This window comes from Juglans regia, chromosome 7 (assembly GCF_001411555.2).
Source record: "Juglans regia cultivar Chandler chromosome 7, Walnut 2.0, whole genome shotgun sequence".
Classification (NCBI taxonomy): domain Eukaryota; kingdom Viridiplantae; phylum Streptophyta; class Magnoliopsida; order Fagales; family Juglandaceae; genus Juglans; species Juglans regia.
The window spans coordinates 30475309-30486410 of record NC_049907.1 but is presented as its reverse complement, the minus strand read 5'-3'; the positions used below and the strand labels follow the sequence as shown (position 1 = coordinate 30486410).

Genomic DNA, 11102 nt, shown 5'->3' with positions numbered 1-11102 from the left:
TGTCTATATGAATTTTTAATTATTTGACATATCATGATGAACCTTGGATGATCGAGATGATCATGCCAAAATATAAAAATCTTTGGATCAGAGCACTTTTGGTGCACTACAACATGTGATTTAATTGTTTTTATTGTTGTATAATATAACGTAGAAGAGAAAGCTAATAGTTTTTCAAATATGAGCTTTTGACCCAAATTTATTATTGTAAAGTAAAGATATTCATTACTTTCTTTATTAGTGGTTTCAACATGATAACCATTACGACGAATATCTGTAAAACTACGTAAATGTTTTCTAGATTTTGAAAAATAAAAAGCATCTCCAATACAAAATCTTGTTCAGTTTGATAATATGATATTGGCTCTTTTGGAGCCTTCAATCAAGTTTCATAACCTGGATATTGTATTGCGTTGGCATAATTTAATATTAAATATTAAAAATATTTTTTATCCTATGTGTTGTACAACTGTATATAAATATTCACCAATCATCTTGGAATTGGTCAATGCATCAATAACACCCATATCTCCTTATAAACAAAAATTTGTACAAAACTTTATTAATGCAAAAGAAAGTTTAACAAAATATATTAAAAGATAACAACTCAAATGAAATGTGATTACATAATAAATAAAGAAAATGAATTGTTATGGTCATATGTATCACTAATCAAAATATCATTGTTTCGTTAGGATCCACAAAGAAATCAGAAATATTGAGATGAGTTAGGTCCATCCCATTTGAATTATCAAAATAAGTTAGATGATCTTCTGGATCCTTATAGTTGGTAAAATGTATTTCGACCCATTTTTCTTTTTCCTTAATAGATACCTGATATAGGTCCAAATATTTAGACGTATGTGACCAATGCTCTTTCATAACACAAATGTGACATCTATCTTCATATTTTTTTATATGCTTATTCTGCAAGCCTTTGTTTTCATCTCGCTTTATCACGGTGTGGTTCCACTTTTGGTAGTATATATCATTTCTATTTAAAAATTGTTAAGTATGTTCCCATTGATTTTGATAGTTTTTTCTACCATGTCTGCATCCATGACAACAGTTTCCTTTATTATGATGAAATAAGATTCTATGCGGATCAGGGAATGTAGTAGAACCGGTTGGATGAGAATGGTGATTTTTCATTAATAACTCGTTATTTCGTTTAGCTACTAGTAAATAAAATATTAGTTAAGAATATTTAGTGAACTTTCGCTCTCGATATTGCTGTTGCAAGAGTACATCCGGGGCATAAAATGGTATATGCTTTTTTCAACATATCCTCATCAATGACTTTTTCTCGATACAATTTCAACTATGAACTAATTATTAAAAAATGCAAAGTTATATTTTCACTAACAGTCTTGAAATCTTGCAACCTCAAGTGTATCCAATCATAACGAACTTTTGGAAGGATTATAGTCTTCTGGTGCTCGTATCTCTCCCTATCCCATAAAATCAAATGATCATTTATTGTGAGTACTCAGTTTTCAGTTTTTCATACAGACGGTGGCGAAGTAAACTTGCTTTAGCGCAATCCTCTAGGGATACTTGATTTCCTGCCTTAATAATATTTCCATGATTCATTGCATTAAGATGAATGTCAACATCAACGATCCATAATAAATAATTGTTTCAAAAAACATCGAGGGCAACGAATTTGAATTTTATAAGACTCGACATGATTTATAACAAATATATTAAATATTGAATGAGAAAGAAGTATTTAAAACTAACAAATATGTAGAAGATTAGAATATACATCACATTGATATGATAACATTCTACTCCATATAATATCATATAAATCATATCAAGACTTTATAAAATAACTTATATTGCAATAAGTAGATATCAATATTTATATAAGAGAGACTTACAGTAGTTGGAAACTTTTACGCAAGTATCTTGCCAAAAATTAAAAGAACACAATGGTTGGATAGAATCTCGTGCTGATAAGGTGTTGTGAAATTAAAGAGAAGTACCAAGACAAAAATTGCAATATATATAAAACTAGCTCTTCAGAAGTTCAATATAATTAACTTTGAATTTCTTGTGTTGTATAACTGATTCTGAAGAAACTCTTTTATAGGCATAGCTTTATAAAGAATATGAATTAATGATATATGAATTAATGGGATGCATTGATGAATTTAGGAATTTCAAGAGTTTATACATGAATTTTAGGGGTTTATGCTTTTACATTTTATCATGTTTTATTGTAGATCTAAATAATCATGTGTGATGTATATATTTCTAAAACTTGTCCATTCTTTACGTGGCATCTTGTGATAGGAGAAAATCGGTTTTACGTCAAATTTAGACTGCATCCTTCCAAAGATGCACTCAATTCACTAAGGATTGGGGATTTTTATGAGATATCTATGTTCTTATGTAGAAAGCCAAGATGTTCCGAATTTGTTATGGACAATCATCCCTATTATAGTTAATTACATCCATATGATGAAGGGTCTAATCGATATGTTAGTGATGGCTCAATAAACGGTAATGTCTAATAGATTGTATTCACCTTTGATTCTTATATTGGGATTTATTTGCTATACATGCACACAATTATAAACTGGACAACACAATTAAATCTGAACGTTAACCACAGACAAATATATTGTGTTCTCAAATATTTACCCACTGAATAAGTTTAGCACATCAAATAGATACTTATTGAATTGAGAGAATCAAGAATGTGCTTTGCATGTGCCCTCCATACCAATGACATATAAGTAATGGGTAATGCTACTCATAATCTCTTTTGCCATCATCCTCTCATCATCCCATGATGTGGTATTAAATGATTGGAGACTATTTATTATGTTTCACTTGTGAGCCTATCATTTAATGCCACATCAAATAATAATGATAAAAATGATGATAAGTAGATTTTTCCATAAGTAATATGTGGATGTTTGGAGTTAAATTAATTATATTTCTAGCAAAACAATGTTGTTATAAGTTATATATAATATGATACTAAAAATACTGTATGGTATTATTCAGTTTTATGTTCATAGAACGTGTGATCATATGACTCTTCAGTTTTATATTTCATATGGCAAGGAGTCCTCACGGGGTTGAGGTTTTTTCTCTCGAGTTAGAGTAGAGTCTCTCAGGTTGGGCTTCCTTGCCTGAAGAGTTGGAGATGGCTGAAGACTTGACAAAGCTTTGGGAAGGTTTTAGCCTTATTGAGCAGGAGAAGTCAGGAATCAAGGTGGAGTCATCTACCCTTCTCAAAGCAAAGGAAAGAGGAAGGTCATGTTTACTAGCCATGGTCATTGCAGACAAAGTTATCAACCGAGAAGCTTTCAAGATGACCATGTCGAAGATATGGAATACATCAGGCTGGATAGAATTCTCTGACATGGGTGAAAACAAGTTTTTGTTAAAATTTCAGAAGTGTGAGGACAGGCAGAAGATCATCCAAGGAAGGCCTTGGTCTTTTGATAGATGGTTGGTGTGCCTTCAAGATTTTGATAGTGATTTATCTTTGAATGCCATCCCATTTCAAAAGGAAGTTTTCTGGATGCAAATACATAACATGCCTCTTGCGTGTATGACAAAAGAGGTAGGCATGAAAGTTGGGGAGTGTGCAGGGAAGGTGGTGGATATTATTGCTGATCAATGGGGGATCGGATGGGGGAAATTCATGAGACTCAAAGTGGAAGTGGATATCTCCAAAGCTTTGGTGAGAGGTACTTTTTTAAATTATGAAGGTCTTCAAATATGGCTGCAATTCAAGTATGAAAGACTACCATCTTTTTGCTTTAAGTGTGGTGTCATCAAACATATTAATAAGTTATGTCCAAAACTGCCAACTGTTAGAAGAGAGGAGGGTGTTTCTCATCAATATGGCCCCTGGCTCCGTGCTGCTGCTACTCCTTTTAATATGTTTAATCAAAAGAGGTATGGAGGGGGAGATGATAGAGCTGAACAGACTACTGGAACACCATGGCAAAATGGGCACTGTGGTGAGGATGATGACTCAAAAGGAAAGGATCACATGCAGGAGGATACTCAGGAAGTCAACAAGGAAAATAGTACTCATAAGGAAAGTGATTTTATTTTGTCAGAGGAGAATCAAGTGGAGGAAGGAAAGGAAGATATGGGGGTCATTAAGGAGGAATTGGGAGGGCTGGGAAAGGAAACTTTATTTCAAATGAAGGAGTTACCTTTGGATAATGGAGTCAGACCTTCCAAATTAGATCGAGTTGTTAAAAAGGATAAGGCTATTTTTAAGGCTTCAGTTTCTGCTCGAGATCAGCAAAAGACCCAAGCTAGTGCTACCTCATCAGATTCCACTCTGGCATCACACATTAATGATCTAGATCAGTTTTTGACTGAACAGGCTCAATTGTTGGAAAATTCAAAAAAACGAGTTAGTTGGAAAAGAAGAGCTCGAGACAAATTTTTTGTTGAGCATGCTGCTGAAAGGAAGGAGAAGATACAAAACTATGATAAGAGGAAAAAGAGGGAGGGAAGTGAACTGGCTGAGGCTTCTGAGTTATGTGGGAATAAGAAACAAAAGGAAGTTCATGGGGTGGAAATGGAGACCTTTGTCCAAGATTTGGTGGTGGCTGATTTTCAGCCCCACCAACAGCAATGAGTTGTCTAAGTTGGAACTGCCGAGGGCTTGGGAACCCTCGGACAGTTAGAGAACTTCACTGTTTGGTGAAGACTAAGGTCCCAAATTTTGTTTTCCTGATGGAAACAAAATGTAAAAGATCCAAGGTTGAGAAAATCAAGAGGTTACTGAATATGGAATACAGTTTTGTGGTGGATTGTAAAGGTTTAAGTGGTGGTCTGGCTTTCTTATGGAAGGAGGATGTGGATGCAGTTCTGGTGTCTTACTCTAGGCAACATATTTCCTTGGAAGTAAAGGATTTAATAAAAGGAAAGACATGGTTCTTAACTGGCTTTTATGGAAATCCTATTACTGCTAACAGGAAAGGTAGTTGGCATTTGCTTAGGAAGTTGAAACCAGAAAATGGTGTGGGTTGGCTTTGTGTTGGGGATTTTAATGAAATTCTCAGCACTAATGAAAAAGTTGGAGGGCCTCTTAGACCCTATGGTCAGATGGAATGCTTTCGTGAGGCACTGGAGGATTGTGATCTTAGTGATATGGGGTATGTGGGGAACAAGTTTACATGGTCTAACAATCGTGGTGGGACTGAATTCACTAAAGAAAGGCTAGACAGAGCCTTCTGCAACCCTCAATGGGCTGTATGGAACACTGGAGTAGTGACCCTTTCATTAACTGCACTCAATTCAGATCATTGTCCTATTTTCATCACCAATAGAAATCATCAACAAGGTGCAGGAAGACATACCAAAATTTTCAGATATGAGGTGAGTTGGGGTCAAAGAGAATAGTGTAACAAGTTAATTGCTGAGGAGTGGCAGAGACCTAGTTTAGCTTCAAATAAGCTGAGCTATACTACTGAAGTTTTGAAGAGGTGCCAATTTAAACTTCAACAGTGGAGTAAGCAGGTTATGAGTAAAACCAAGAAAGAAATACAGCAAAAAATGGAGCATCTTAACTCACTTCAGCAGTGCAACCAAGGAGACAAACATGACAGCATAAAAGGCTTGAAAATTGAGATTGAAAAAGTGTTGGAAGAGGAAAATCTAAAATGGAAACAAAGAGCAAAATAGAGATGGCTTAAAGAAGGTGACAGGAACACAAAGTATTTCCACCAATGTGCTTCTCAAAGGAGGAAAGTCAATAAGATCTGCAAGCTTATTGATGACAGAGATCAGGAAGTTACCAATGCATCTGCAATCTGCCAGCAGTTTCAAGCTTTTTTCCAGGAGCTTTTCACCACTGCTAACCCTCAGAACATTGATGGGTGTTTGGCAGCCACCATCCCCACGGTCACAAATGAAATGAACCAAGCTTTGTTGAGGCCCTACTGTGCTCTGGAGGTTAAAGAAGCTTTGTTTCAAATGGATGGCTTGAGCTCACCTGGACCTGATGGCTTTCCAGCAGCCTTTTATCAACAAAACTGGGATGTGGTGGGGAGCCAGGTCAGTGAATCAGTTTTATATGTGCTTAATTCGAAAGGCAACTTGGATGATATTAATAATACCTTCATTACTTTAATTCCAAAGAAGAAAAACTGTACAAAAGTTTCTGATTTTAGGCCAATTTCTCTTTGTAATGTTTTATATAAGATAATCTCCAAAACCATAGCAAACATGCTTAAGAAAATCCTGCCTAGTATCATTTCTCAGAACCAATCAGCTTTCATTCCTGGTAGACTTCTCTCTGATAATGTAATAGTTGCTTTTGAGACTTTGCATTCTATGCATTGTAAAATGGCAAGTAGGGAAGGGTATATGGCAATGAAACTTGACATGAGCAAAGCATATGATAGGGTTGAGTGGTCTTTTCTAAGAGCTGCTTTATGTAAAATGGGGTTTGATTTTGCTTGGGTAGAGTTGGTGATGAGATGTGTGGAATCAGTGTCCTACTCCATTTTAGTTAATGGTATCCCCCAAAGTGTTTTTAGTCCTTCAAGGGGCATTAGACGAGGTGATCCTTTATCACCTTATCTCTTCATAATGTGTGCTGAAGCTTTGGGTTCTATGATCAGCAAAGGAGTCGAAGAGGGAGTCATCTCTGGAGTGCCTTTTGCAAGGGGCAGAATAAGAATTTCCCACCTGTTTTTTGCTGATGACAGTTTGTTATTTTGCAAAGCAAATGCTATGGAATGGGGTAAGCTGCACAATATTCTGAAGATTTATGAGGATGCCTCAGGTCAAAGGTTGAATCTTGAAAAAACTTCAATACAATTCAGTAGAAACACTGCTAAGGCAACTCAAGATTTCATCCTTAGCATTGCAGGTGTGAGGTCCTCTATGGCTTATGAGAAGTATCTTGGTCTGCCAACTATTGTTGGCAAAGCAAGAGAGAAATCTTTTAGAGATATTCTGGATCGAGTCAGAATGAGGGTAAGCAACCAAAGGGTTAAATTCTTGTCTCAAGCAGGAAAGGATATTTTCATCAAGGCTATTGTGCAAGCTCTCCCAACTTATAGCATGTCTGTTTTTATGCTACCTGCAAAACTTCTTCGAAATTTAAACAGCATTATGCACAACTTTTGGTGGGGACAGCATGAGGCAATAAGAAAGATCCATTGGGTGGCTTGGAGCAAGATGGGAAGATCTAAGGCTGATGGAGGTTTGGGTTTTCGAGACTTGGAAGGCTTTAACCTTGCACTACTAGCAAAACAAGGCTGGAGAGTGATTCATACTCCTTTCTCTCTAGTTTCTCAGGTTCTAAAAGCCAAGTACTTCCAAGAGACTTCCTTTATGAATGCAAAGTTGGGTCAAAAACCATCATATATATGGAGGAGTATGCTGAAAGCAAGAAACCTGATTGATGCAGGCTCTTATTGGAGAATTGGCTCTGGTGATAAGGTTAGAATTTGGGGAGACAAATGGTTACCTAAGACCTTTCCATCTGCAGTTAAAAGCCCTATATCCCATCTTGATGGCAATGCTAAAGTTCAAGAGCTGTTGAAGCCAGGGGAAAAGGAATGGAATATGGAGTTAGTGGAGCACCTTTTTTGCAAAGAAGAGGCAGATATCATTGTTCAAATTCCATTAAGCACTTCCAATAGGCCTGACCAACTGATATGGAAAGGAACCTCTACAGGTTTCTTCACAGTAAAAAGCGCATACCATCTGCACCAGGAGTTGATCCAAGATACTAAAGGGCAACCATCGAGCAGTCATAATTCAAAGGAGGTCTGGAAAACTCTTTGGCAGCTACAAGTTACACCAGGAGAGAAAGTTTTTCTATGGAGAGCTTGTCATAATGCACTTCCAACTCAATCAAATCTTTTTAAAAGGAAGATTGTAGCAAATCCAAAGTGTCCAATTTGCGAGCTAGAGGAAGAGACAGTTGCACATGCTTTATGGGAGTGTGAGTCAGCAAGAGATGTTTGGAGCCAATGTACTAAGAGCATTCAGAAAAGGCATTTCTCTCATATGGATTTTTTGGAGATTTTCGAGGCTATGGCAGAAGGAATGACTTTTGAGTGCATGCAGGAATTTGTTATGGTTGCTAAGCAGGTTTGGTGGAGGAGAAATGATTTTATTTTTAATCAAAGATTTAGACACCCTAATCAAGTTACCATGGTTGCAAATGAAAACATTAGAATGATGAAGGACTTGGAAATGCAGAAAAATGAGTCATCAACTTCTATTAACAGCAATTCAGTTATTTGGCAACCACCTCCTTTTCTTTTTTACAAGTTTAATTGGGATGCAGCTGTGGACAAAATCCGAGCTAAAGTTGGTATTGGCATAGTAGTTAGAGATTGTGAAGGAAGAATAATAGCAATTATGAGAAGAAAACAAAGCCTCCTTCCCCTCCCTGCTCTGGCTGAAGCTTTTGGGGCTCTCATAGCAGTGAATTTTGCACTGGATCTCGGTTTAACAAAGACTATCTTCGAAGGAGATTCTCTTCAAACAGTCCAAGCTTTGAAGCAAGAGGAAGATCAATTGTCCAGCTTTGGCATGTACGTCTCTGAAGCTAAGATGAAACTTAGTAATTTCGAATCTTGGAATGTTACTCATATCAAAAGAAGTGGAAATGTGATGGCTCATGTTTTGGCACAAGATGCTTTAGTCATTTCTGATGTAATTGTTACTATGGAGGATATTCCTCTATGTATTTCAGATCTGATTTAATGGAACAAGCTCTTAAGCTTTCTTTTCAAAAAAAAAATATGACATAACATGCAAAATAAATTAAATTAGATACTTTTTTTTTGAAGAGTAAATAAACTTTATATCATAAAAATGGCAATCACTATAAGCTTTTCATTCATTACATTGCTAAGAATTGATATTGGCCATTCTTCCATCCAAATATGTTCATCTATATATGAGAGAGCTAATTTGGAAAGTAGAAAAGCTATTGTATTGCCATCTCTGTAAGTGAATTGAATTTCCAGTTTTGCATTCCTATTAAAGAATTTATTATATCCTATATAGTTTGTTCATACCATGTCCAATTTTCCTCTTCACTGTTATGGCTTTGATAATTACTTGAGCATCTCCTTCAAATACCACACTTAAGAATCATAGTTCAGAGCAAAATTCCATTGCCCTCCACAGTGCAATGACTTCAGCTAGTGCAGGTTGTAGCATGTTCCTTTTGTTTGCACATAAGGATGCCAGAATCTATCCATTCGAATCTCTGATGATGACTCCAATGCCCATTTTGTTCATACCATGTCCAATTTTCCTCTTCACTGATATGGCTTTGATAATTACTTGAGCATCTCTTTCAAATACCATACTTAAGAATCATAGTTCAGAGCAAAATTTCATTGCCCTCCACAGTGCATTGACTTCAACTAGTGCAGGTTGTAGTATGTTCCTTTTGTTTGCACATAAGGATGCCAGAATATATCCATTTGAATCTCTGATGATGACTCGAATGCCCATTTTGTTCATACCATGTCCAATTTTCCTCTTCACTATTATAGCTTTGATAATTACTTGACAATCTCCTTCAAATACCACACTTAAGAATCATAGTTCATAGTAAAATTCCATTGCCCTCCACAATGCATTGACTTCAGCTAGTGCAGGTTGTAGTATGTTCCTTTTGTTTGCACATAGGGATGTGAGAATATATCCATGCGAATCTCTGATGATGACTCCAACACCCATTTTGTTCATACCATGTCCAATTTTCCTCTTCACTGTTATGGATTTGATAATTACTTGAGCATCTCCTTCAAATACCCCACTTAAGAATCCTAGTTCAGAGCAAAATTCCATTGCCCTCCACAGTGCATTGACTTCTGCTAATGCAGGTTATAGTATGCTCCTTTTGTTTACACATAGGGATGCCAGAATCTCTCCATCCGAATCTTTGATGATGACTCAAATGCCAAATTTCTTAGTCTTTGAATCAATTGTTGCATCCCAGTTGGCTTTAAGTGCATTTTATTTTGGTTTTTTCCGTTTGGTCATCTTCGTAGCAATCACATTGGTGTTTTGCTTTTCCTTTGCAGTATTCTGAGCTTGATGAAATTCACCTAGTCCTTCTCTGGTTGCTTAAACTACCAATCTCAGGCTTGCAAATTGATTTTCAAATATTAGTGCATTCCTTAGAAGCCATATCCTTCTCATTGTGGTTGTTATCCACTCCAGTTCTTTCCGCTGAGGCTTCATTATCAATTTCTCCCACGGCCTTAAGAAATTTTCCTCCCTAATCAACCTCTTATGTACAGGGCTAGTAGATTCTGCCTACACATCACTTGATGTTGGACAACTCCATAAGGAATGAAAATTTGCTTCCTCTTCTCTTTCACATATTGGACATAGTGGATTATCAATAACTTTATAGAATAGGTTTTTTCTTGTTGAAAGGATGTCATTTCTTGCCTTCCATAAGAAGTTTTTGACCACCCCTGCACATTCATTTCCCTAATCCTTTTCCATCTTGCATTTGCATAATTTTGCAATGATGACTCTCCCTTCATAGTTCTTCTTCTGGTGCGTTCCACATAATAGGCACTTTTAATAGAGAACATCCCAATTTTGGTGTGGCCCCATTTCAATTTGTCTTCTACACCCATTTTACTGATTGGCATACTGTAAATCAGTTCAACCTCATCTTCCGTAAAGATCTCATATATGAAATTTTCATTCCATCTTCTATTCTCTTCATTAATAATTTCTTTGACTCTGGATTCTCTATCTAGGATCTTAATTGGAGACTATGTACAATAAGATAAAGATATTGGTATCCACTTATTGCCCCAGATTTTGATTATGATCATTTCCTACTCTATATCAATCCTTCTTTAAGCAGGTCCATGGAAGTCCACAAACTTCTTCATCTAATTGATGGACCATGTCCTAATTTTGCATCTAGGAAATAATCATATTTGAAATATTTTTCTTTCATAACTTTGCAGCCATAGAGAGTGGATTATTCAAAATTCTCCAGCATTGTTTTGCTAGCATGGCCTTGTTAAAACTCTCAGTATCTCTAAATCCCGATACTCCTTTTGTCTTTGGTTTTCCCATCTTACACCAACTCTTCAACTAAATTC

At 36.2% G+C, this 11102-nt stretch overlaps 1 protein-coding gene across 1 annotated transcript; it reads left to right on the top strand.

Moving 5' to 3' along the window:
* The first annotated feature begins 4620 nt into the window (after positions 1 to 4620).
* On the top strand, positions 4621 to 8718 carry LOC108979499. Its single transcript, XM_018950191.2, has 3 exons — positions 4621 to 5241; positions 5291 to 5367; positions 5733 to 8718. The coding sequence occupies exons 1-3, from the start codon at positions 4621 to 4623 to the stop codon at positions 8716 to 8718; spliced, it is 3684 nt and encodes a 1227-aa protein (XP_018805736.2).
* Positions 8719 to 11102: the final 2384 nt, after the last annotated feature.

Excerpts from the sequence above, each read along its gene's own strand:
- LOC108979499 (XM_018950191.2), top strand. The coding sequence starts at position 4,621 with ATGAGTTGTCTAAGTTGGAACTGCCGAGGGCTTGGGAACCCTCGGACA. Across the intron at positions 5,242-5,290 it reads TCTGCAACCCTCAATGGGCT|ATCATTGTCCTATTTTCATC; the intron begins GTATGGAACACT and ends CACTCAATTCAG. Across the intron at positions 5,368-5,732 it reads CCAAAATTTTCAGATATGAG|GAGGAAAGTCAATAAGATCT; the intron begins GTGAGTTGGGGT and ends TGCTTCTCAAAG.